We start from the raw sequence: 27423 nt of genomic DNA, 5'->3' as shown, positions 1-27423 counted from the left end.
CAAGAGGATCTGAGAAAATAGAATTAAGGATGTCATTGCTTACTATGAGCAATGCATGGCTTTTCCTTTTTCCAATCTTTATGCATTTGATGCAATTTGTTTTATTTACAAAGACTTTTACTTAGTACCTGCTGCTGAACCCCCTCAGAACAACATTATCTACGGCCCTGGGTCAGTGGTAGGTGGAGTAAGTTCATTGGCCAGCAATGGTGGGGCTCTTGAAGTACAGTAATATCAACAGTCCCAATAGGAATGTTAGTCACCTTGACCAGTGAGGAGAGAGACTGTATAGCGGTTTCAAATAGTCTTTATTCACTAGTCATATTTTGCTAGATAGGAAATTACAGGTATTTAGCCAATTTTCGCTTTAGGCAAATCTATTGTTTTGCCTGTTGGTGCATTACCAATTGTTTTCTCTCAGGCTGTTTTTTTCCAAATAAATTCTTTGAAGTACCCCAAGGTTTGTTGGTAAGTCCTGGGCAAGCAAGGTGTGTCATTTCCAGGTATACGGAGACATTTTATGCAGTGGCTCCTTCTGGGTAGGGCTATAATATACTTTCCTATCTAGTTACTAAAGCTAGTAGCTTTGTAGTCTTTTTTGTGGTACACTGATTCTTGTTTATAGAGCTAGACAATTATTAACATTTGCCTCTGTTTGTTATCTAATCAGTACTTACAACAGCACCATGTTTTTGGGGGGTTTTACTCTATTCACAAAGTCACATTCATTTTTATTGAATTTGCATCAGATACTGACTATGGGAAAATTGTCCTTGATGATATTAATTAAATAATATTTACTTGTATCTTGAATACTTTCAACTGGCACACAAAGCCACAGCTGATAGACTGCTACTTTTGAACATTTATATATTTAAGCAATTAACCTAAAATTAACTTAAAATATTCCACCTAAATTAATGGGCACACATTTGCTGGGAAATAATAAAAAGTCTTATGCATGTGATAATGCTGTTTTTCTATAGCAGAGAGTCATACAAAAATATAGTGCAGTATAAATACATAAAAGAATGCATAAATTGCTTATATGTTATTTTTATTTATTTTTTTATTTTTATGTTTTTTTATCAGAAATACAATCAATTTACACTCTTAATAGTCTGATTAAAGTTTTTCTGCTGTAATAATTATTAAAAGTAACATTGTTTGATTCAGAATGCTTTGACAAATGTTGTCCAGTTTGGATTTAATTTTCAGTAGTCCTGTATGTCTCCAGCACAGATGGCAAGAAGGGCTTTTTCATAGTGTCCTGATGCATAATGCTAAAAAATAAAAACGTTTAAGAACAGTTATGATTATCACAGTATTTTTCATATTTTTATATTTGTATTTATTCCCCTATAAATAAAGATTGAGGGCATCCTTTGAGTTACTAACAGTGCCCTGAACACACATACAATGATGCAGAGAGCAGCACTGACATCTAAAGAGGACCCTGCATCTCTGAAGACATTTCAAAAGGTAAGTGTGTATGTGTGTATATATATATATATATATATATATATATATATATATATATATATATATATATATACACATATACACACACATACACACACACACACACATACATACACACTCACAGTATATCTTACAATATTTTTGTAAATATTTTATTATATATTTACATGGGACAAATGACACTTTGCTACAATGTAAAGTGGTGAGTGTACAGCATGTACAGTGTAACTTTGCTGTCCCCTCAAAATAACTCAACACACAGCCATTATTTGTCTAAACCGCCGTCAGACATCAAGAGTGGCTCCTGCTTTCCAATGCTCAGTGGATGTCAGCACTAGCTGCTGCAGACACTCTGGGGGTGGTTTGAATCCCCCTATCCTCCCCTTATCTACGCCCCTGTGGACTACAAGTGCCATGACATCATCACACTTGTGCTTAATTGAGAACTACAGTCCCTCTGCTACAATGGCAGCTGGGACATTTTTTCATTCATGAATGCCTGTGAATGAATATTGTAGCCGTGTGTCATATATGACTGGAGCCAGCAGGGAGAAGAGCCGCACAATCCTTTAAGTGTGCGAACCAGTTTGGGGGTGGGGGGGCTGTGCATGTTGACCATGTTTTATGTTACATTGTAAATACGGGTGTAATAGGAAACATGGTCTGAATGGTGGAGTTAGCGTTGAAGTTATTTACAGATGGTGTTTCCCTCTACTGTGTTTGTAATAAATTCTTAACTAACTGCATACTTTTTTTTTTTTTCAATTTCTGTTTATTAATGTTTTTCTCCATTACAAACACATCGTGAAACACACATAAAAAAAGAAATTCCAGAATACATACAATAACATATTACATTCTATACAAAAAAAAACTCCCTAATATATATAAAAACTGCGTACTTTGAATAGAAAAACTGTACCCTTGAAAAAACATGTACTGTACACAAAGTCTTGTATTCACTTATATCTTTTTATATGTCCTTCTTTCTCAGATATTACACTACCAAAATGCAGACATTGCTTGATGTGGCATGCACTTACACAATTAGATATCTCCAACCTGTATGGCAGTTTTGCTTCACTAAATCTGTAGGTAGTGTTTAAACAACTTTTTGGAGGGACAGAAATGGCCCTAAACACATGCTCACAATCAGTCCAGCCACATCTGGATTACTAATGACACTCTTCCTTTAATGTGTACGTAGAGATAAAACTTTTTTCCTGACAGACTCCATGGCAGCCTACGTGTGGGTTAACCCCGCCTCCTCTCCAATGCTATAGGACCCCATACCCTATAAGATTGAGCTCACCTGAATAGACTGTGTTCCTTTTTTGTCCTCCTCCAATGGACCTACACACACGATTGTTCCTGTTCACGTCCGGTTGGATATTTCTGGGATTTGGCATACCACTTCGCGGTGCAGCTCAGGACCCAGCCACGGGCGGGCGAGAAGCTTTTAAGGCACTAGATACCCCACTGGTGGAGGGGAGGTTGCCTCTGTATGCCTGAACATGGACGCATCAACGGCTGGCAAGGTCTGCGACTCTATTTTTCTTCCTATATTCATGGCAGTCGTTTCTATGTGTTTTTTGTTTGTAGTCCCTGTTTTCACTTTTACCAGTGCCTTTCCGTATCCCCAGCTACCCCTCATGGCGATTGGAACGCTTCTGTGTTCCAGCTCGCCGCAGCGCTTCCGAGTCATGGCCGCCACCGTCATTGCGCAGGCGCCGGAGCCTCAGCGCGAGGCTTGGCTCGCGCATGCGCAGATTGACGGGCACCCCGGCGGCCGTGCGGGCGCCATTCGGCTACCTCCCCACAGCGCAGGCGCGAGGTGGGGGGGCGGTGATGTCACAGGCGGGGGATTTGAAAACGGCTGCTAGCTCCTGTCAAATGGGATCTCCCCAGGCAGTGAGCAGTAGCAGCTCCAGCCCCTCCAGCCTTGGTCTTTCCTGATGAATGCCTCAGAGTGCCTAGTCCTTCTCCCTCAAGGGGAAACGTTTTTCTTAAAAAAAAAAAAAAATAAATAATAAATAAAAATAATGAAATAAAAATAAAAATAAAATAAGTGTATTTCAAAAAAAAAAAGAGAAAAAAGAGATGGAAGTAATGTATAAGTATATTTCTTTACTATTAAAAAAAAAAAAAAAGAAAAAAAAAAAGGGGGTAAGCAAGATTATATAATCTTTTGCTCTTTTTGGCTGGCTCTGGTACATTTTGGCATTTTCAGGTCTTTTGCAGACCGTCCGTCTCTTGACGTTTTGTCCAAAGGTTATGGACAAGTCTCCGCCTTCGTGTGGCCAGCCCTCACGCACATGGTACGTGCAGGTGAGGGGAGGGGTTGAGCTTACGGTTGCAAAGTATTGGCGTATTAAATTCATGTCTCGCCTTCCCCCTCCCCACATTTTATTTTTCAGCCTTCTCAGGTCGTGATCCAGAACGACAGAGACCTTGCCAGGCCACAACATTATAACAGCAGGGGAGATGTTCCCATTCCTCTTCCAACTAGAGGAGATGTTACCATTCCTCCTCCAACTAACTAGAGGAGATGTTCCCATTCCTCCTCCAACTAGAGGAGATGTTCCCATTCCTCCTCCAACTAGAGGAGATGTTCCCATTCCTCCTCCAACTAGAGGAGATGTTCCCATTCCTCCTCCAACTAGAGGAGATGTTCCCATTCCTCCTCCAACTAGAGGAGATGTTCCCATTCCTCCTTCAACTAGAGGAGACGTTCCCATTCCTCCTCCAGTCACTGCACCCACCGCCATGACAGCTGCTCGGATAACAGAGTCTGCTGGAGATATGGGACACGAGTTCCCGAGGGTAAGTCTTTATGTGACCGGTGTTATGCCTGGGCAGTTTTGGGAATAAGAGACAGATAACAATGGTGCGGAGTCTCTTGTGAAATGTGTGATGCAGCAGTCCCTAAGAAAATGGGATACATCTCACACATTGAGCCAGTTGTATATTCTACCTGGCTCCTTGGCTGACGTGGCCCAAAGGATCTGGGTCCTTCCCATCCTTACGCTGCTTCTCCAGATTCCTTGGTTGGCGATTTAGGGGGGGACGAATATGTCGGAAGCCTTGACGTCTCTCGGGTTCCTCCACGAGTCAAAGCGATTATGGAAGCCCTTAAGTAGGTAGATCCTTCCACCCCCAGCTAAGCAAACCAATTCTTTAAGCGCCTGGAGAAAGAACACTCTCTCTCTCTCTCTGTTTTCTTTACGGAGTTAAAGAATGGGTAGTGGGGCAAGATGGACAAGAGAACTTCTATGTCATTCAAAACCTCCAGATTGTATCCCTTCAAGGTAAAAGAGCGAAGTATCTGGAAAACACTCCCCTCATTGATGCAGCATTGTTGCGTCTGGAAAAACAGGTTACTCTACCTTAAAAGATGCTGTGTCCTTTTGGACAGGCTTGAGAGAAATGTATCAAGACCTCAAGAAGGACGTAGGAGTATGCCAATATGACTTGTAAACCTGCCCTGGCTCTAGCAGCTATGTCTAGGGCTACGGAAACCAGGACAGAGAACGTGGTTTTGTTCTCAAATGGAGTTTCAGAACACATAAGTGCAGCGGTTAGGGAGCTGGAGCTGGCGTCAATCCGATCCCCCTGTTGGCTTGGACTAAAGGGTCCTCAGTTGCGGTTCAACGGGCCTTATGGTTACGCCTTTCCCACGAGAGGCACCGTCTCGGTCTGAAGAGTCCCCAGTACAGAAGGTGCCGAACGCTTGAGAGAAGCTTGCTGTAAAGGCCTGCCGGGGCTTCTGTAAGAATTGGAGTAGAGGGCAAGTGCCCTTCCGAAAAACCCACCAACAACCAGGCGTCCGGTAGTGGTGAACCGGCTAATTCTTTTAGGTTACGCCCGCCCAGACAGTTCGGGCAGGGGGGCTTGTCTGCTCCTCTTCCGGCACGCCTGGGTGGCCTCAATCACGACGGGTCGTCAAAATGGTTGTTCAAGCAACGAATGGTCCTTCACTGTTACTCCTCCACCCAGATTTATTCCACTCTGCTAAGCTCGGTCGGAAGAGAAGAAGCAGACGTTACTGTCCTACGTGGACTCACTATGGTCTCAGGGAGCAGTGGTACATGTCCCAAGGGACGAAAAACTCCAGGAGGTATACCTTCCCCTCTTCGTTATACAGTGCTAAACGATTTATGGCATCTAGTGCTAGATCTAAGTAACATCTAAGTAACAAGTATATAAATTCAGAAGATCCAAATATAGGCTCTGTCGACCATCTGTACGGACAGGCGATTGGCTAATCTCATTTGACTTAAAGATGCTTTCCTCCGTGTTTCTCAATACCTCCGGCTCCAAGTTGTCAAGACCATCGACAGTTCTTCTACCTCCCTTTCGGGCTGATAACCTCACCTGAGTCTTCGCAAAATTCCTCTGGCCATAATGGCCCTCATCAGAAGGAGAGGGGTACGTCTTTATCACTATTCCTAGGTCCTCCTGTTGCTGTCCTAAGACAAAGTCCAGCTGCTGGTTCACAGGAAACAGTTAATCTCCACCTTGACCAGCTTCGGTTGGCTCCTAAATCTAGGAAAAAGACACCTATCCAGCGCCAGATGTTCTTTGGGGCCCAGTTTGCTACAGGCTCCATCTCTCTCCCAGTGGGGAAGATCACTGTCATCCAGGAGAGAATTTTGTGGTCTCTAATCCCTTCAGGGCTATAGTGCAAGAATCTATCGGCTCGTCGGTTTCCGCGACCTCTATGGTAAAGTGGTCCTTGCGGAGGTTATTCCCTTTCCAGTCAGGTTTTCTGCAGTAATAGAAATCAGGAGGCAACAGTCAACCTATTCATCAATGATGAGGAGCAGCCTCTTCTGGTGGCTTCAGCGCAAAACCTGCCCAATTGCCACTCTGTTGCCCCACCTTACGTGTCAAGGTCATGTCCGATGCCAGCGGTACCAGTTGGGGAGCCCTCTGCAGATCGGATCTTGCTCAAGGGTACGTGTTCTCTCAACCCGGGCCAGTATATTATGGAATTTCGGCAAGCCTAGTGTGCCCTTCAGTACTTCTCCCATCTCCAGAAGGGAGAATCAGTATTATTAAGAATGGACGACACCCCAGTGCTGTGGTAGATGTACTGGTGTTTATCTGTTTGTATGTCTTATACTCGACAAAAGAGATTTAAAAAAAAAAAAAGGATGAAGATGGAAAACACAATGGCAATCTCCTATGTGAGGAGTCATAGAGGCACTCAAAGCTCCACACTATTCTGGGAGGTCGAGCCCTTCAGGTTTTGGGCCTAGACAACATTTCATCGGCCTACTTCCCCAGGGTCCAGAGCGTCCGAGCGAATTTCTTATGGCGCATTCGGTTAAGACATTAACGAGTGGTCTCTTCGCAGGCAGGCATTCAAGTGGATTCTGTCCTTGGGAGTCAATCCTGAAGTGGATCTATTCTCTTCCCAGGTAACTTCAAGCTGGTGAAGTGTTACACTCGGGGTCGTGGCAGCTAGGCCTCCAGAATGGATGCCCTGACAGATCAATTGAGTTTCAAGAGGGCATACACCTTTCCACAGCTCCTAATAATCCTCAGGTCCTTTCGAGACCTCATGCGTAAGCAGTCAAAATGGTAGCAGTAGCCCCTTACTGGCGGAAGCAAACCTTGGTTTCCCCTCTTGTGCCAGCTCAGCTTTCGGGACCCGTTGCATCTCCCTCTCGGGCCGGACTTTCCTTCTCAAGTGGCAGTCCTGCACCCTTGTCCGATTCGGGTGCAGGTCAAGGATGATTTCCACTCTCATGAGCTCTACGGGGATGAGCACGAGTTAGGTCTATAGAAGAAGATGGGCCAAATCGGTCAAGTTATCATATTCTTCGGGCAGATCAGGAAGAAATCCAAGGCTCAGGATATCTCCGGCTTTCTTTATTTGTCTCTATCCATCAGCTCTCTAAGAGTCCGAGTCTCAGCTTTGTCGGCCTTCTCCGGTGCTTCGTGGACTGTTCACCCTTTTATCCAGCAGTGATTCCGTAGGGAGTTAAAACTCAGCCCTCAAACTAAACCAAGGCTCCCCAATTGGGATCTTCCTCTTGTCCACAACTCACTGACTGAACTCAGTAAATACGGGGCCTTCCCCGCTTTTCTATTTGGAGACCTTTTGGCTAAAATAACTTTCCTTGTAGCTGTTACCTTGGCCAAGAGGGTCTCGGAGGTCGCGCCACTAAATTACAAAGAACCTCTTCTGTCCTTCGTTCCGATCCGGATGGTCCTTATTCCTAGACTCAGCTCAAATACAAAAATTACCTCAAAGTTCCATAAGGACCAAGAGATCATCCTTACAACATTCAGGACCAGGAGTCCGCTGAAGTTCATCCTCTGGACATGGGCAAAATTCTGTCGGTATACCTGCAAGCTGCTTCTTCCCTTTTTAGACACTCAGCCGACCTGCACTTTGGCAGTAACAAACTGAATTGGGCTTCAGCTAGAACAACTGCGGCCTATATCATCTAGTTCATCCATCAGTCTTTTAGAACTAGGGGCCTGGATCTTCTGGAAGCAGTGATGGCACGTTCAACCAGGGGTATAGCGACTTCATGGGCAGCAGCCCGGCATGTGGCTCCAGACATGATCTACAAAGCGGCCTCATGGGCCTCTATTAAAACTTTATTGTCACATTACGATATTGAGCATGCTTTGCTATCTTCTGTGGACTTTGGTTATAATTCCTGTCGGTTGACGGGTCAAATTGAAATTTATTGCTGTTTAGCATGCCCACCCGTGTGGATTGGCTAGTTATTTCCCACACGTAGGCTGCCATGGAGTCTGTCAGGAAAAAGGAAAATTTATTATCAAATACTTACTGTAATTTTCCTTTCCTGATGGACTCCATGGCAGACGGAGTCCCCACCCATCGGTCAAAGAGTAGGCTAGTTAAGGAACACAGTCTATTCAGGTGAGCTCAATCTTATAGGGTATGGGGTCCTATAGCATTGGAGAGGAGGCGGGGTTAACCCACACGTAGGCTGCCATGGAGTCCATCAGGAAAGGAAAATTACGGTAAGTATTTGATAATAAATTTTTCTTTTTTCAGTTTTGTATCAAGTAGGGAAGAGTTAAGGCTAAAAACCTGGAAAAAGAAATATCCTCCTTTGCAGTGGGGCAATCCCTGCACTGCAAGGATTAAATGCTCCTTTATGTCTAGGGTACCAGTAAAAATCACTTTAACTTACCTAATTCCTCGCTCCTGCTAGCTGCCTCCACACTTTGCTACCAGTCCCTGCAACCTCTTTTCCAAGGCACTCCAGCAGTTGTAGGCACTCTGATGTTGTCATGTACATTGTAGGGCAAAAAACCCTGCATTGTATGTGCAGATGCTGGGGAATTGCGCAAAGCCTGACTATCAGAGAGAAGAACTGAGAGCTGGAAGCTGGAGAGTGGAGATTAGGTAAGCTAAAGTCCTTACTGATACCCTAGGCATAAATGAGCATTTAAACCTTGTAGTGTGGGGGGAGCCTCATTGCGAGGGAGGATTTTTCTTTTCCCCAGAGTTCAGCTTAAGGCCTCATGCACACTGGGCATTATAAAAAATTCCAGTAGTATTAGGTGTAGAAAGCTGTAGCTGTAGAATGAGTTTTGTAGCATTTTTTCAGAAGCTTTTTTTAGCATTTGCATTTTTTTAGCTTTTTTTTACCAAAACTATACTCCCACAAAAGCTCCTGTCTCAAAAACGCTGATAAACGCTGAATAGCCACATTTTTCTGTGTTTTTGCAGCTGAAAAAACTCCTCTCAAAACCCACTAGTTCTGGGGGTTTTTTCCAGCCAGAAAACGCCTCTGCCAAAAAACGCTGATAACAGCCTATGTGTGCATGGACACATAGGATAACATGCTGGGGAGTTTACTGGCTGCAGAAAAAAAACGCCTAAAGCCAAAATAGCAGCTGTAAAAACGTCCAGTGTGCATGAGGCCTTAGACCACTAATTTTTTTTCTGTCTTAGTAAACTTCCCTTGCCTTCCTGTCCCACAAAGTTAGAGGCAACTTCCCAAACTAAAACAATGGAAGGAATTCTCCTCTTTGACTGTAATCCTCTTACAGGTATCCCCATGTAAAGATTTCCCTTTACTTCGGTGAACAACGCAGCAATTTTGGATTTCTCCCTATTTGCTTTCTCATCGGCAATGGTCATCTGTACAGATAGAGGAGTGCGTTTCCCCAGTGAGGACATAAAATACATGTCAAAAAAATTGACAGAAGGTCTAACCCTTCCCCATTCTATCATACATTTTTTTAAAAGTTTTCCCTTAGATACACTTCAGGGCTTGATCATATGTAAACTGTTTAGATCAGTTGTGCACTGGATAGTTGCATCTGAGAACAGAACCATTCATTCAGAGATCCATAGCTCCCAACTGTCCCTGATTTTGAGGGACTGTCCCTGATTTGGAACAATGTCCCTCTGTCCCTCTTTCCTCCTCCTGCTTTTGGTCCTATCTATATAGTTGTATATAAAATGCACTTTTTATTATTCCAAAAGTGTTTCCCAGTGCTAAACCTTTTGTCCAATTTCTTAACTGATGCATTTGTAAATTTCAAAAGCCAGTATAAAGGAATCGTAGTGGTAAAAAAAAGTACTTGTGGGTTTAACTAACCATTTTTGTTGTTATAATTCTACTTTAAGGGCAGGGGGTGTGTCCTATGTCTACATACTTTTGCTAATAGGTGTCCCCTGTTCCCATTTCAGAAAGTTGGGAGGTATGGCTATCTGTAGTTGCATGTTGTGCATTCCCACACTCATGTCTGTAGGACTTTCAGTGTGGTGATAGGTATCCTTAGAGTGCACCTTATTACTGCACTCATAATAAACTATATGCACTCAGATATAAATGTCTGCAGAATTGTCAAGTCCGTTTCCTCTTTTAGTATTTGTGTCACAATGTTTGGCAAATCTACAATCGCTAATGCAGATTGTCATAAATGGCAGAGGCTTATATATTTCTTTATCTACCCCATTCGAGAAATAACAGATCAACCCAGAACAAAGTCATAAGAACAACAAAACAAATATGAATAAACCTATATAAGCCTCAGGGCTGGCACTCCCGCTAGGCGAACTAGGCAGCCACCTAGGGTGCATGCTGCCTAGGGGCGCAGCCCCGGCCGCTGACTTCCCTACTAGCCTGGCTGGGGAACAGGGCCTGGAGCGCTGACTGACTCTCTGTTGGCCAATCCAGAGAAAGCAGCAGCCATGGAGGACATCCGTCATGGCTGCTGTGGAGGAGGTCAGCTGCAGCTCAGCCCATGAGGAGGGCGACACCAAGCCGACTCCCTGGAGTCAGAGGACAGCTGGGGTGGTGAAGGAGGCGGGCACCATGACTCAGGATGGAGGAGAAGCTGCCCCGGGTGAGTGAGCAGCCCGTGTGCGTGTGTTATTTGTCCCCCCAGAGTTGTGCTCTGTGATCTCTGGGCTGTACAGGAGTTGTCTGTTTGTGTGATCACTCTGCCACAGTGAGAGTCTGCACCTGGCTGTAGGTACCTGCGCCCTGGGTGGTGGTAGTCTTGCCTGGGGCGTGCAATAGTGAAGCACCGCCCCTGATAAGTCTATATCCCAAAATAATAAATAAATGACAGATAAAATCACTAATGGGGGCAAACAGAGGGTCCCCTCTGTGTTTTCTTTCATTATGGATTTCATCAGTAAGTACAGTGATGTTTTTTGAAATAAAAACATTTTTTTCTGTAATTTATTTATTATTTTGGGATTTAGGCTTATATAGGTTTTCTCAAATTTGTTTTTGTGTTTTTAGAGTGTCAATACATCTGTTCCTCTTGTTTCCCCTTCTGCAGCCCACAATTTGTTTCCTCCCTGTGGAACTGGGTGGTGGGGGAGCCTGCTACTGTGGGGATATTATGGGTGTCTTTTAGCCTATCCTGGGAGGGCATCGCATGTAAGCCTGGCCTAGTACACATATAATACAATCATTTAAAATGTGTCATATTTTTTGGTGTCCTAATATGTCATTATTAGCTCTAATATATTTTCTACTATGATACAGTGAGGTAGATTTACTAAAACTGAAGATTGCAAAATCTGATGCAGTTCTTCATAGTAACCAATCAGCTTCCAGATTTTCTTGTCAAAGCTTTAAGTGATTGTAAAGGCAGAAGTTTTTTTATCTTAATGCATTTTATGCATTAAGATAAAAAAAACCTTCTGTGTGCAGCAGCCCCTCTCAGCCCCCCTAATTCTTACCTGAGCCAATCCAGAGATGTTGCACGAGAAACTCGGCTGCCCGGGACTCAGAGGGCAGGGCCGGGCTGCGGCTCCATGTCTGAATGGACACAGGGAGCTGCGGCTCAGCTTGGGTGCCCCCATAGCAAGCTGCTTGGGTAATTTTGTTGTTCCCCAGTGTCCCCCTATCAGCCCTCTATGGCCATGCCAAATTGACCCCCTTGGATCCGGTCTTTTGGGGCCTAGTCAGGGGCTCGGCCAGGTGGTTCATGGGTGCAAACAATGTATAGGGTAAGTGTCCAGTCCTTCTAGGCAACTAGGTTCATATTTAAATCAAATACTTTGCATGTATTATTTTATTGCATTGTTACAGACTGTTGTTACAACTTTGTTTCTTTTTATCCACTCAGTGGTCTCAGTAAAATAAATCTTTTGCACATCCCTGAGGAAGCTAAAGTAGCGAAACATGTCGGGCTAGTGTGCAATATCTCCTGCTGCGATTTATTACTCACCTGTATACGATTTTGACCACTAAATGTTTATAACTTCATACTGTCCTGTAACAGTATGTTCTTTTTAACTATGTTATGTGAATAAAAATTATGTTTTATATATAGTAAGTTAATTGTGTATCTTTATATTTGACACCGTAAAAATCCCCTATCCCCCCTCTTCTGATGTATCTGCCTTTATTGGGATGAGGTGTCTATAGCAAGGGTGTTGTTTTCACCAACCGGACCAAAACATTACAATATTTGTTAACCACTTGCCGACCAGCTCACGCACATATACTGCAGCAGGTTGGCAGCGCTGCGCAAATCGCCGTATCTGTACAGTGGCTCCTGCAGTTGCGGGCGGGCCCGCTGCACACTGCGGGAGTGTGCCCACGGGTCGGGTGGACTTGATGTCCGCCGGCGACCCGCAATCGCCTATTGCAGAGGCAGAAAAGGGAACTGCCTTTGTAAACAAGGCGAATCCCCGTTATGACAGGGGACATATCAGAGATCTACTGACACAGTGGTGTAGTGGGTAGCACTTTCACCTAGCACTAAGGGTTGCTGGTTCGAATCCCAACCACAACACTACCTGCCTGGATTTTGCATGTTCTCCCTGTGCCTGTGTGGGTTTCCTCTGGGTACTCCGGTTTCCTCCCACACTCCAAAGACATGCTGGTAGGTTAATTGGATCCTGTCTAAATTGTCCCTAGTATATGTATGAATGTGAATTAGGGACCTTAGAGCGTAAGCTCCTTGAGGGTAGGGACTGATGTGAATGTATAATGTATATGTAAAGCGCTGCGTAAATTGACGGCGCTATATAATGTACCTGAAATAAATAAAATTAAAAAATAAATACTGCTCCCAGTGATCGGGAACAGTGATCTCTGTCATGTCCCTGGCAGCCCATTCCCCCTACAGTTAGAACACACTGAGGGAACACAGTTAACCCCTTGATCGTCCCCTAGTGTTAACCCCTTCCCTGCCAGTGTCATTTTTTACATTGATCTGTGCATTTTTATAGTACTGATCAATGTAATAATGCCACTGGTCCCCAAAAATGTCATTTGGGTTCAAATTTGTCAGCTGCAATGTCGCAGTCCCGCTAAAAATCGCAGATTGCTGCCATTACTAGTAAAAACAATATGACTGAAAGAAAAGGTTGGGACTTTGTATGAAACATGCACCTGAAAGGTGATACTGGACAGTGGGTGTCTGACCAATTAATTGTATATTGTAACTGTAACATACTGGATCTCAATGTCCAGCACACAAGACAATATATGCATATATAAAACGTCAGGCACGTTAATCCAAATATCACATAACAGATACAGTATATAAGAAATCATGATTGTTCTAACATAATACAATGAAAACATGGTAAAAATTATGAAATGATCCCATATAGTGTGTATAATAGTAGCATCAGAATAGCGCAATGCGTTTCATGGAACTCGCCACTCATCAGGAGCAGATGCTGGTAAATATCTGAAATTGATAAGGTTTAACTATTGGTAAGGGAAACTCTGCTCAGGTGATGGCGCCTCCCCTCCTCCGTTCCTCCAGCGTGACGTTGGCGGTTACCCTAGATAACACTTGAGTATTTATACTCCCCTCAGCTTGACTGATGCCCCTTGTGGTTGTTGGCTCCCGTGGACCTGAGGCACCATCATGGACCATATGGGTTGGCTCAGAAGCCCAAGGTAGCCCATGTTAGATTTTGTCACAATTTTTTCACATGTTTGTCTTAATTTTTTCTAGATTTTATCCCTCACTTGTATTCATCAATCTCTATGATTGGGACACCACTTTCACTATCACCCCTTCACGTCCCACTCTGTTATGGGGTATTCCCATCCCATCACTTCCCCTTCCCACCCATCCTTTGGGGTCATCTTAGGCTCTCCCTTTCCTTTTTAATTCTAGCATAGACACCTTATATTGCATCTAACAATACACTCTATTTTACACTTATTTCAGATGACTTACGGTCATGCCACCCACTTCCATTTGACCATCCATGGGACACCTTACTCCCAGGGACATTTGTCCCCTGAGGGTCTATTTCAACACAATATCTTGGGATATACCGCCTCAGCTCCCGGGGCTGATGACTTGTCCAGCCAGCATGTGGCCCCCATCGCTTTCAACCATACCCATAGGTGATCTGTAAGTTTGGGTGGCTATTTTTCGCCCCATAATGTGTTATGTACCTTTCTTTTTCTTTATTTCCCCCTCACTCTCCTGTTATTCGAGACCCCTTACCAATAGTTAAACCTTATCAGTTTCAGATATTTACCAGCATCTGCTCCTGATGAGTGGAGAGTTCCATGAAATGCGTTGAGCTATTCTGATGCTACTATTATACACACTATATGGGATCATTTCATAATTTTTACTTTATTTTATTTGTTTTTATTGTATTATTGTCCCAGATTAGCTGCGGTGCTAATCTGTGTCTTACCTTTTACTGCTGTAGGTCGGCTGGTTCCTGTGGTTCCACAAGCCTGTGTTCAGCTCTTGCTGCATTCAGCAGTTATGGGTGTCGCCGGCTTCACCTGTTGCCTTTTATATACTTCCTTCCTGCTACTTCCTGTCCAGCCTCCCATGTGCTTCTCTATTTAAATTCCACTCAGACCAGTTTCTGGTTGCTTGAGCAACACTTGTTCCTGAGCGCCCTTCGTGTAACCTGCTTACCTGACTTCTCGTGAACCCTTCTCTTGTGTACCGACTCGGCTAGTTCTCCTGATTACGTTATCTGCTGCCCGCCCTGACCTTGGCTCGCTATCTTGCTCTCCTTTGCTTCATCCATCCATCCATGTCTGACTGTGTCTTCTGGTACTCTCCTTGCGAGCGGGGTGAACCTGGGAGTCGTGACCTGGGGTCAGCACGCAGCTAAACCCAATCCCTCGTGAGGGGGTCCCTGGCAGAATACCGGCTGGCCCTTAGATTCCACGCCCTGGGGGATCCCGTGTCACCTGCTCGCCTGTGGGCTCACATCAGTAGCACCGTGACAATTATGCTGTAACAATCATGATTTCTTATACAGCATATCTATTATGTGATATTTGGATTAATGTGCCTGACATTTTATAATGTTACTACCATTTAATGCTTTAAGTAATACATGTATTATATATGAAATAAATACTATTTCTATGCATATATTGTCTTGTGTGCTGGACATCAAGATACAGTATGTACAGTTACAATATACAATTCATTGGTCAGACACCCACTGTCCAGTATCACCTTTCAGTTACATATTTCATACAAAGTCCCAACCTTTTCTTTCAGTCATATTGACAAACAGAGATATATATATTCTTATGCCTCATACAGGTATAAAGTCCCAAATTTCTTACTTCTCCCCTCCCTCCCATTTCATAGTAAAAACAAAATAAAAGTCCCTAAATCTATCCCGTAGTTTGTAGACGCAATTACTTTTGCGCAAACCAATCAATACTTGCCTATTGCATTTTTTTTTTTACCAAAAATATTTAGTAGAATATATATTGGACTAAACTGATAGATAAATTAGTTTTTTATATATATTTTTTTGGACATGTATTATAGCAGAAAGTAAGAAAATCTTTTCTTTTTTTTTAATTGTTACTCTTTTTGTTTATAGAGCAAAAAATAAAAACTGTAGAGGTGATCAATTACTACCAATAGAAAGCTCTATTTGTGGGTAAAAAGGGACATCAATTTTGTTTGGGTAGAGCATCACAGGACCGCGCAATTGTTAAAGTGACACAGTGCGGTATCGCAAAAAAGGGCCTGGTCATCAAGGGGGCAAATCCTTCCGGTCCTTAAGTGGTTAATTTTAACAAAAAAAAAAAAACAAGACTTAAGACCCCATTCACACAGGGGCAACACGACTTGCAGGTCGCCTCAGCGAGGCGACCTGCAAACGACTGCCCGGGCGACTTGCAAAACGACTTCTGCATAGAAGTCTATGCAAGTCGCCCCAAGTTGCCCCCGAAGTCGTACAGGAACCTTTTTCTAAGTCGGAGCGACTTGCGTCGCTCCCCTTAGAACGGCTCCATAGTACAGAACGGGAGGCGACTTGTCAGGCGACTAGGTCGCCTGACAAGTCGTCCCTGTGTGAATGGGGTCTTAGTATCACTTTAATTGAGCAAGCTGAAGTTAGAAGCGGATTAGCTATCATGCACAGCTGCACCAGATTCTGAGTGCTCCAGTTTTAGTAAATCTCCCTCAGTAGTATATCTTCCAGCTAATTCATTAACCACTTGTCGCCCGCCCACCTTCAAATGACGGCTAGCCGGTGCGGCTCTTGTTCTGCGTGGATGTCATATGATGGCCATCCAGAACAACCGCTCTCACATGCCCGTAGGGACGCGCATCTTATCGATCGCGTTTGCGAAGTGTTGCTAGGACATGGTGCGACCCCAATCTCTGTAAAGAACCGCGGTCGCGGTTCTTTAACCATGTGATCGGCTGTGTCCGGTCACATGTAAACACGTAGTGCCCTGATTACAATTAAGTGCCCACCAGTTCCAGCAATCAGTGCCCACCACTGCCAGCAATCAGTGCCCACCAGTGCCCACCAGAAGTGCCAGCAATCAGTGGCCATTAGTGATGCCAGGCAGAGCTGGCTATCACTGCTGCCCATCAATGCCACCCATCAATGCACATCAGTGCCCATCAGTGCCGCCTATCCGTGCTGCCTATCTGTGCCCACAAGTGCCGCCTATCTGTGCTCATCAGTGCCACACATCAGTGCCACTAATCAGTGCCCATAGGTGCCGCTTCATCAGTGCCCATAAGTGCCACCACATCAGTGCCCATCAGTGAAGGAGAAAAATTATTTATTTACAAAATTTACTAACAGAAACTAAGAAAAACTTTTTTTCTTTCAAAATTTTTGGTCTTTTTTTTAGGAAAAAATAAAAAACCCAGAAGTGAAGAATATTATAAAAAACATAGTTACAGTGTAGCATGACCGCGCAATTGTCATTCAAAGTGTGAGAGCGCTGAAAGCTTAAAAATGGCTTGGGCAGGAAGGGGGTGTAAGTGCATGGTATTGCGGTACATAATTTTGTTGAATGTTGGTTTTTAATATGATCCATGTAATAAAATAATTCATTTTAATTGTTATCCTATTTGTATTTTGTGGCACCCAAAAAGTCCCACAACTTTACTCAACGTATTTGAATGTCTTTGATAAAATAAATGATTCACCATTTGAAAGAGGTCAACGCTTGAAAACAAGCTGTGATGTCAAATATTGCTAAGAACGGAATCTTCCATTGAAGAATTGGGGAATTGGTGAATGGGAATCTATTACGTAAACAAGTGGAGACATTGGCAAATTATTCCATGAATTGATTATTTTCTAAATTATAAGTAAGCTAACCCGTCTAAGAAAAATTAAGTTGGCCTGTGATTCATCTTGTTGTCTTTGGAGTAATGACCCTTTAAGCAATAACCTGCTGTCTTTTTTTCAGCCACTGTGGTTCTTTTTCATCCACATCTAAGGCTGGGTTCACACCTATGCGAATTGGATGCGGATCCAATTCGCATAGCAGGAGAATATGACCGGCTCTCTATGGAGCCGGTTCACGTCTCCGGGGCGGCTGCGGAGAGCACCGCACAGAAACGCTGTGCGTCTTTGCCTCCGAATGAGGGCCGAATTCAGGCAAAGATTCTGCCCTGATTTGTCCCTGAAAAGGAGAACAGGGACGGACATCGTTGCTGTGTGATCCACGGGCGGTTTAGGTGTGAACCGAGCCTAAATGTCTGTTGGAGGACTTTCAGAGGATAACAGATCTAGAGACAAATATGTGAACAGATATATTGCAAACACACATTAGAGGTGCCATAGTCATTCAGATTAAATTAGCAGCGCTCTGCCATATGCACTGTAGATTTTTATATCCTTTGTATTATATCTTTCTATATAAAAAGTCATGAAAGACATTTGGGTGCGATGTTTGCTGCAAAATCTCACTAAATCTGATAGAAATACAAAAGTGATATTTGATGTGATAAAAGCATTTGACATTTCACATTATCTAAAGAGTTGCAAATCATCAAAATGGTCATATAGTATTACCCCTTCTGGCTAAAATTTACCATAACTGAATAGTTTAAAGTAGGAAATGACACAAAAAGAAACCTATATTTTTTATGTGACTTCAATATCTGAAATGCACCATATGGTATCTAAAGCGCTGGTGGTAAACAATGCAGACACTCTTCGAAAGCAATGCATAAGAAAATCATGCCTTTCTATTGTCCTTCAAACTTAAATGTGAATTTTTTAACATGGGTCTATATAGGTAAAATAAGGTAAACGGAGGTAATGTAATGCTCTTTAAATACAAAGACCATAAATAGCTTTAAAGTGTTTGCAAACCTCAGACATAAAACACGGAACAAAGCATATCTCTCTACAGTGTGTATTTGTCTCAATTAGGAGCAGTAAGTGTCATTTCTGTCTGCTGCCCCGTACTTCTGCTATCAGCATGACTCACTTCTGACAAGTTTTCCTGACACCAAGAGAAAAAAGGTGACAGGGGAGGGAGCTGCAGCACACAGCATGTGATTGGCAGCCTCAGCTCCGTTGCTGTGAGAAGGGGGTGTATGTCCCTTCCCTTCAATCAGCTGTCAGAGCTCTCTTCACTGAGTTATGCAGAGTGTAATTTCAGCTCTCCGTCCCCTTATTTCTAATCGCTCAGACAAGCTTTATAAATTTCGGGCTTTGATCTGCTGTAGCGAAGAGAAGACAGCAGATAAACAGGTACAGCTTATGTAGGAGAATTGTTTCATCCATTTATCACCTGAGGCCAGTCACTTCACAAGGTGTATATATAAGGTTATGCAACCACTTTAAATAAACTCTGTTAGGCAATGTGCTGTGTAGTCTAATGTGGAAGGGGTATTAGACTCTAAGCAACTTCAGAGGCTAGGTTTAGTCTGCAAGGCACTGGGTAAATCAATAGAGAGAAATAAATGAAAGATGGTAGAAGAACACTCTGTGCAGCAGCTTTGTAATTCCCCTTGGAGGCCCAACATCATATATAGAACATTCTGTACTCCACATAATAAACATGACATCATATCTGGGAGTGTTGAATCCTCATTCCAGGGATGGCTTGCAATACAGCAGCAATTGGCAGCATGGGCAGCAGGAGAAAAAATGTATTAAATATATTTTTCTTATTTTTATTTGAGGAATACTGTTGCTTTAACAGTAGAGTCCACACTTGCTATGTCACAGAAGTTCTAGAGATTCTGCACAGCTTCCTGAAGGTACAACTAAAGGCAATTTTTAGGTTAAAGTCTAGGGGGAGTGGAACACCTGTCAGGTTTCTTTTATTGCTGTCTGTGCCCCATTTAATGCCGTATTAAACCCAAAACCAAAAATAGAATATATTGCAGCGTACCAATCCTTAGATGTGATGGCTGCATCTCTTTTGTAGGCTTTTATTTTCTTTTTTGTTTCCCTTTTGGGATAAAGGATTTACATAAATAAATAAAAGCTGATCATTGGAAGCACCACTGCTTTGTTAAATGGTTAGTCCCATCCTTGTAAACTGATACATCTGGAAGAGAGTGTTCTTTTGAAAAACAACAGACTTCCTGGCAGGATCACCAAGTGAAAATAGAGGAAAGACAGCCTAAAAAAAACAAATGCAGCCATCACATCTAAGAATTGGTAAGCTGCAATATAATACACATTTGCTTTTGGGTTTAATGCTTATTTAGGGATATTCACCCTATTTGTCCTGTTTACCATTATCACTGAAAGTGAAAGAAAATGCCAAATTTTGGGTTTTCCCCAGAACAAAAATAAAGGGGAAATCTTCTTATGGGGGCACTCGTTCTAGTGACCCTGGTGACAACCAGGGATTCCCCCACTTTTGAGGGACAGGAAGTCAAGGGAAATCTCCCCAATGGGACACAGATGGGGAAACAACCTGACAGGGGTTATAACTCTCCCTTATTCTAACCAACAAAAAAAGAGGGTTGCCTAATTTAAATGGAAAATGTTATAGTTCTGGGAGTTCAAAGACCAGGTGTTAAAAGAGGACTGAAGATATTGTGAGAATAAAGTGGGACTGAAGATTTGTTTTGCTATAGGGAACATCTGTTTAAGCACTACCCTGAAAATGTACCTTTTTGTCTTTGATTCCTCCAGAAAAATAGCAGGACATTTCCCTATATGTTATGGTGCCTATGCACTCCTGTACCTGAATCATTTTAAATGTATCTATGCAGTGTGAATCTTAGTCACTGCTGCCTCCATAAAGTTTAGCGTGAGATCTGATGATGCAATTAGTAGCTGCTGTAAATAAGGCTTGCTGCCGAAACGCGCTAGCCATTACTTTTAACATGGCCATGTTACATTAAAGACTTCAGATGGAATCTCCAGAGTTGCCGACCTTTCTGTTTGTGCATTTTAAGTAGCTGCTCACTATTCTCTTTGCTGAAGGCTCAGTCATGAGTAAGCAAAGCCCTTTGCTTCTACCATGGTGGCCTCCTCCACTCAGAGAGACAGTGCAGAACAAGATATGGCAAGCCAGTAGTTGTGAAATGATTAGCTGCAAGGAGGCCACAGGCAATAGTGATGACCAGTGCTTTGCTCCACCTGCCTTTTTTGGCCACAGTTCCTACTAGAGTTGCACCGATACAGGTATCGATATTAGTGCCTATGCTAAGCATTTGTACTTGTACTTGTACTTGTGCAAATGCTCCAATACCTGAAATGGATACCTTTGGTGTGCTATTTGAACCCATACAAAATGAATGGGCTCAAATCGTACTGCAAAGAATCACATGATTTGAACAGGAATGCGGTGCGATTGCTGTCTGAATCGCATATGGTTTCCCCCACCGCTCCGGTGTAAACCCAGGCTTGTCATAGTGACTTCAGCCTGGGTTCACACAGGAGCGGTGTGGGAAACCGCATGTGATTCAGACAGGAATCGCACCTCATTCCTGTTCAAATAGGATGTGGTTCTTTGCATTTGAGAACAATCCTTTTTGTATGGCCTCAAATTGCACTGCAAAGGTACATGGTATCGGCAAGTACTTCACTGAAAGTATCAGTACTCATCATTGTCGGTGCAACCCTAGTTTCTACAGTTCAATCCCAATTTAACACCTCCATCTAGAGATCTTGAGAAAAAAACATCTCATATGTTAATGGAATACATAACAATGAGTTTGTATGATTTTACCTTAATGTCGTGGTAGAGGGATTTTCCATATCTCTCCTTGTACTTTTGCCTGATAGTCATCAAATCTATTTCACTTCTAGCTATGAGAGTCCTTATAACTGTCTTGTTGTGAAAACCAAACTCCTAAAAAGAACAAGAATAAAACCACTGTTAGAGAATTTCATATCAAGTAAAATGTATAACCAAGGTATAATCGGTACACAAACCCTCAAAAATGTTTATCAATAATGTATACACATTATTATCCAGATTATAACAAATATACATAAATCAATAAATAAAGTAAGCGCAAAAGGTAGCGTTCAACCCTCAACCCTTTAGGGTTGAGCACTACCTTTTGCACTTACTTTATTTAGAGATGAGCTGAACCCCCCTGGTTCTGTTCGCACCAGAACATGCGAACAGACAAGAAATTTGTGGGAAAATGCGAACACCATTAAAGTCTATGGGACACGAATGTGAAAAATCAAGTGTGTTAATTTTAAAGGCTTATATGCAAGTTATTGCCATAAAAAGTGTTTGGGGACCCAGGTACTGCCCCAGGGGACATGTAACAATGCAAAAAAAAGTTTTTAAAATGGCCATTTTTTCAGGAGCAGTGATTATAATAATGCTTAAAGTGAAACAATAAAAATGAAATATTCGTTTAAATATCGTGCCTGGGGGTTCCCTTAGTCTGCCTGTAAAGTAGCGCATCTTTCCCATGTTTATAACAGTACCGCATAAAAATTACATTTCTAAAGGAAAAAATGTAATTTAAAATTGCTCGAGAATGTAATGTACATTGCGGATGTAATGTATTGCCGGAACAATATGCATTAAAAAAAAAAAAAGTTGTGGGTCCCACCCCTCCCCCCCCACAGTCCATTACCAGGCCCTTTGGGTCTGGTATGGATATTAAGGGGAACTTCACGCCAAAATTTTTTTTTAAATGGCGTAGGAGTCCCCCCCAAAATCCATACCAGGCCCTTCAGGTCTGGTATGGATTTTAAGGGGAACCTCGTGCCAAAATGAAAAAAAAAAAAATGATGTCCATACCAGACCCTTATCTGAGCATGCAACCGGGCAGGCCGCAGGAAAAGGGAGGGGGATGAGAGAGCGCCCCCCCCTCCTGAACCACATCAGGCCACATGCCCTAAACATGGGGAGGGTGCTTTGGCCTCATCCCCACAACCCTTGCCTGGTGGTTGTGGGAGTCTGCGGGCGGGGGGGCTAGGCACCCTGCCTTTGGCCAATTATGGCTCTCTCAGCAGAGCGTGCTGTGATTGGCCAAAGCATGCAGTCAGGTGCATGCTTTGGCCAATCATCATACAGCAATGCACTGCGGTCTCGCAGTGCATTATGGGGCATTTTGCAGCGCTCGAATTTCCCACTGTTGCCCCATATTTGTACAGTTTGTTTTATAACAAAGGAACACCCGATGTTTGAGCCGAACTTAGGTTTGACTCAAACTGCGGGCTCATCCCTACTTTATTTATTGATTTATGTATATTTGCTATAATATGGAAGATTATGTGTGTACATTATTGATAAGACATTTTTGAAGGTTTGCACACCATTTTCACCTTGGTTTTAATTCATTTTTTTTTCGGGACCATTTGTGTGCTACACTCTGTTGATATACACTATATTGCCAAAAGTATTGTGACGCCTGCCTTTACTAGCATCCTAGTCTTCATCTGTAGGGTTCAATATTAAGTTGGCCCACCCTTTGCAGCTATAACAGCTTCAACTCTTCTGGGAAGGCTGTCCACAAAGTTTAGGAGTGTGTTTATGGGAATATTTAACCATTCTTCCAGAAGCACATTTGCGAGAGTTGGACGAGAAGGCCTGGCTCGCATTCTCTGTTCTAGTTCATCCCAAAGGTGTTGTATCAGGATGGGGTCAGGACTCTGTGCGGGCCAGGAAAGTTCCTCCACCCCCAACTCGCTCATCCACACTATTTTGCCAAAAGAATCGGGCCACCCCTCAAAATCACTTGGTGGAGGGGGGATTATGGTGTGGGGCTGTTTTTCAGGGGTTGGGCTTGGCCCCTTAGTTTCCAGTGAAGGGAATTCTTAAGGCATCAGCATGCCAAGACATTTTGGACAATTTCATGAACCCAATTTGGGGATGGCCCCTTCCTGTTCCAACATGACTGCGCACCATTGCACAAGGTCCATAAAGACATGGATGAGCGAGTTTGGGGGGGAGGAACTTGACAGCCTGCACAGAGTCCTGACCTCACCCGGATAGAACACCTTCGGGATAAATTAGAGCGGATACTGTGAGCCAGGCCTTCACATCCTACATCAGTGCCTGACCCCACAAATGCGCTTTGTACAATGTAATTGTATGCAACTATATTATTGACCTTAACATTGGATATCTTGTTGTTACTTGTAGGGATAAACATGTATTTTTTTAATATTTTCCTCATATGCCGTCCAAGCTGTTCAGTAAAAGAAACAGTTGCCAGGGGTATTTGAGACGTTGCAGCTACATTTTTGCAGCCAAATGCAAAAACATCATCACAAGGGATATCATTTACAGTGAATAGGATATGTCCCTTGTGTTGATTCCTCTTCTTTTAGTAATACTCCTCCTCTGTTCTGAACTACCTACCCCACTCTCTCCGCCATAAACTTTAGGTGTGGCAGGGGTTAATACAACTAGGGGCTGTCACAAGTTCTCATCAAGTAGCACGACTATGCCTGCTTATTTCTCCTAGCTACTCCGTTCAAAGAATCTGTACTACAGCTGCATAATAGCCACAGGGGGCCACCTGCTTGGCACCATTCACAGAACACCTCTCCATAAAGGTGGGTGGGGTTTGATCTCCAACCCGTCCAATTATTCATTGAAAAAATTCCAAATAGTTCTGTGAATGACATCATGTAGAGTGAGCAACCCCCTGTCACTATGCAATAAGACACCAAAGACAGCTGCGACTACTACAGGGATTTCACGTTTCCAGAGGAATCCCACAGATAATGAAGCTGGAATAAATAAAATCCACAGCTGGAATTTAGCCTTAACTACTTGGCGACTGCCCTATAGCAGTTTTAATGCTACAGGGCGGCCGCTGTGCGCAGGATCACACACATATACATATATATATATATATATATATATATATATATATATATATATATATATATATATATATATATATATATATAATGTGATCCTGCACTTCCGGGTAGGGGTGTGAATGCACACTGCTGGCGGCTCGCTCCTGCTGTGATTATACACAGTGGGAGCCGCTCAGTGGGTACTAGAGCTGCACGATTCTCGCTAAAATGAGAATCACAATTTTTTTGCTTAGAATAAAGATCACGATTCTCTCATGATTCTCGCGGCATAACATCATCTTTCACATTATACAAAAAAATTGGGCTAACTTTATTGTTTAGTTTTTTTTTAATTCATTGAAGTGTATTTTTTCCCCAAAAATTGCGTTTGAAAGACCGCTGCGCATATACAGTGTGACATAAAATATTGCAACAATCGCCATTTTCGCCATGGGAGCGGAGGTCGCTGCCACTTTGGTGCACTTGGAGAGGAGAGCTGCAGCCTGGTGGTAGTGAGTGAATATCCTTACTTCCTACCATCATCCCTAAAGATTCCAGGTTGAGTTCTAAGTCATCTGCGTTTAAAGCTTGCGAGTTGGTAACACACTCTACAGCTACGGTGGTCGGGTCATCGCTTTTGTTTTATGTGCACATTAGGGTGTTTGCTGCAACTAAGTGTCCATATGTGATACCCAGATATACTACACTATGGCCAGTTCTCTTGTTCTTTCTATCTTTTTGGTATATATGTATTGAGGGAACGGTGATCGGAGCCGGGAAAGAGCGGAAGTATTCACTACACTCAAAAGGCCTGGGCTGGGTTGTAAGCCATCTGCTCATACTGCTTGCTGTTTGGTAAGCGCAATTTACAGCCACGGTGGTCGGGCACCTCATCATATATTGTTTTCACATTATGGTGTTTAGGAGATCCTTAGCGCCTCTGTTTGATGCCTACTGAAAAATCGTTTGGACACTTATTTTCTTTTAGCGCAGTTTTTTATTTTTAATCGCCATTTTATGCCCTAGGGCAGGGGTGTCCAAACTTTTTTCAAAGAGGGTCAGATTTGATGAAGTGAACATGCGCAAGGGCCGATCATTTTGCCTGACATTCTTTGAACCATTAAAATTTGGTCTAAGTGTGTTCGTTCGAGCACGTATACACTGCCCAACAAGAATTCTCTTGCCTTTGTCACGCTCGTTCCCGACACACAGATGAATGCTCTGCTCTTTAGGGGTATCGTTAATTCTTAATGGTACCCCACACATTGGAAAACGTGGGGTGCTTTTGGTGCAGTGCAATTTAAAAAAAGAAAAAGGTCAGGGACTTCTTTCCCTGCATTTTTGTGGGTAGGGAAGCCCATTGAAATGAATGGGCTGCCCTGCACACAGCACACAGCCACACAGATGTGAACCAAGGGCTTGTTCACATGTCAGGTTGGAGGGGCAGTAAAACCACATGGTTAAGCCGTTTTTACCACCCCCAACTTCTCCCCCTTTAGCTGCAGAGGGAGCAGCTGGGGGTGTACACATGCTGTGGCTGCAGCTGGAGGTATACCCAGGCTGAATGGAGCTGCACTGCAACTACCCGGCAACTGTGTGCATTGCACGGTTGTGGTATAGTGATGCTGCACAGGTGGTGAGGAGGCAACATAATGTCTCTTTACCGCCTGTCAAATGCCTCTGAAAAGTGATCTGTGCATGGATTGCTTTTCAGAGGAGCAGCAGTCCTGGTTGCTTTTACAAACAAGCCCTACAAAAGCAGTTCTGATGGTACAGGAATGGGGGGGGGGGTGTTAAAAGTAACATACCCACATACATACACACAGACACATGCACACACATACACACACATACAGACACATGCACACACATACAGACACATGTGTACACACACATGCACAGACACATGAATAAAGCCCTTTTAAAACGAATCTAGCTTCTAGCACAGTACAGTACCTTTCCAGTTTCCTTATTCAGCTGGGTACTGCACTGTAGGGGAAAGCAGAGAGCACAGCAGACTCCCCTTCACTTTACTTTCACTTTTGAGGCTGACGGAGCTTCTCACAGTGCCGATGTACAGTTCGGCAGGGGATCGGGCTCATCTGACAGCCCTGATCCTGCGGCACACTGGTTGAGAAAGGCTGGTTTAGATAACCAGGTGGGCCATTCAAAACCGGACCGCGGGCCGGACTTTGGACATGCCTGACCTAGGGTCTCTGCTAAAAATATGTATTTAATGTTTGGGGGTTCCAAGTAATTTTCTAGCAAAAAATACTGATTTTAACTTTGTAAGAAACAAGTGTCAGAAAAAAGGTTTAGTCTTTAAGTTGTTAAACTTCCCTCATTTACACATCAAAGTTCATTCCTTTGATCTAAGAACGAAAAGTTACAATGTTTATAGTTATCTACCAGTAGACAATGTTGTGAAAAACTTGTCAGACTGTTTTTTTTCTTTTGACAGCTGAGTGAGCAGAGAACTTTCTACACTTGTTACATGAATGAATTGGGAAATCAAATTGTAGCTCTAGCAGGTACCTCCCAATCATCCTGCAGAGAGGCATAATGGCAGTTTGCCTATGTAGACAAGGCAAATTGCCATTCTGACAGAAGGGAAGGCATGGATCCTGTGTCTCTGCAAAGTAGGGACAGTGATTCATGTCTTCTCCTAGTAAAAGCACCTACCACACTGTACAGAAACACAGGATAGGCACATATTTACCCCTTTGATCACTCCTGATGTTAAAGCGTTTGTTACCCTAAAAAATATATTTTTATGATCCTGTTCCCTTAACCGCTTCCGGACTGCCCCATGTACGTTTACTGCAGCAGGGCGGCTGCGCAAAATCACGTACCTGTGCGTGATTTAATGCACACAATATTGGGGGGGGGGTGGGGTGGTGACGACACGCCGATCTCTCAGAAGAGAACCGGAGCAGCGGTGTGCCGATGTAAACAAAGCACACAACTCACGATCTCTATTTTCCTCCAGTGAATCCACC

At 43.3% G+C, this 27423-nt stretch overlaps 1 protein-coding gene across 1 annotated transcript in view; it reads right to left on the bottom strand.

The window, feature by feature from the left end:
• Positions 1 to 1040: 1040 nt before the first annotated feature.
• The window catches only part of ANXA10 (annexin A10), a 109976-nt gene continuing 83593 nt past the window's right edge, over positions 1041 to 27423 (bottom strand). Inside the window, exons 11-12 of the mRNA XM_073606111.1 lie at positions 21372 to 21494; positions 1041 to 1283 (exon numbers count right to left, since the gene is read on the bottom strand). Of these exons, the coding sequence (XP_073462212.1) occupies positions 1215 to 1283; positions 21372 to 21494 (192 nt within the window). The 3' untranslated portion in view covers positions 1041 to 1214. The remainder of the gene's footprint in view (positions 1284 to 21371; positions 21495 to 27423) is intronic.

Source organism: Aquarana catesbeiana, linkage group LG01, assembly GCF_042186555.1.
Source record: "Aquarana catesbeiana isolate 2022-GZ linkage group LG01, ASM4218655v1, whole genome shotgun sequence".
Taxonomy (NCBI): domain Eukaryota; kingdom Metazoa; phylum Chordata; class Amphibia; order Anura; family Ranidae; genus Aquarana; species Aquarana catesbeiana.
The sequence above is the reverse complement of the archived record's forward strand: the minus strand, read 5'-3'. Positions and strand labels throughout refer to the sequence as shown.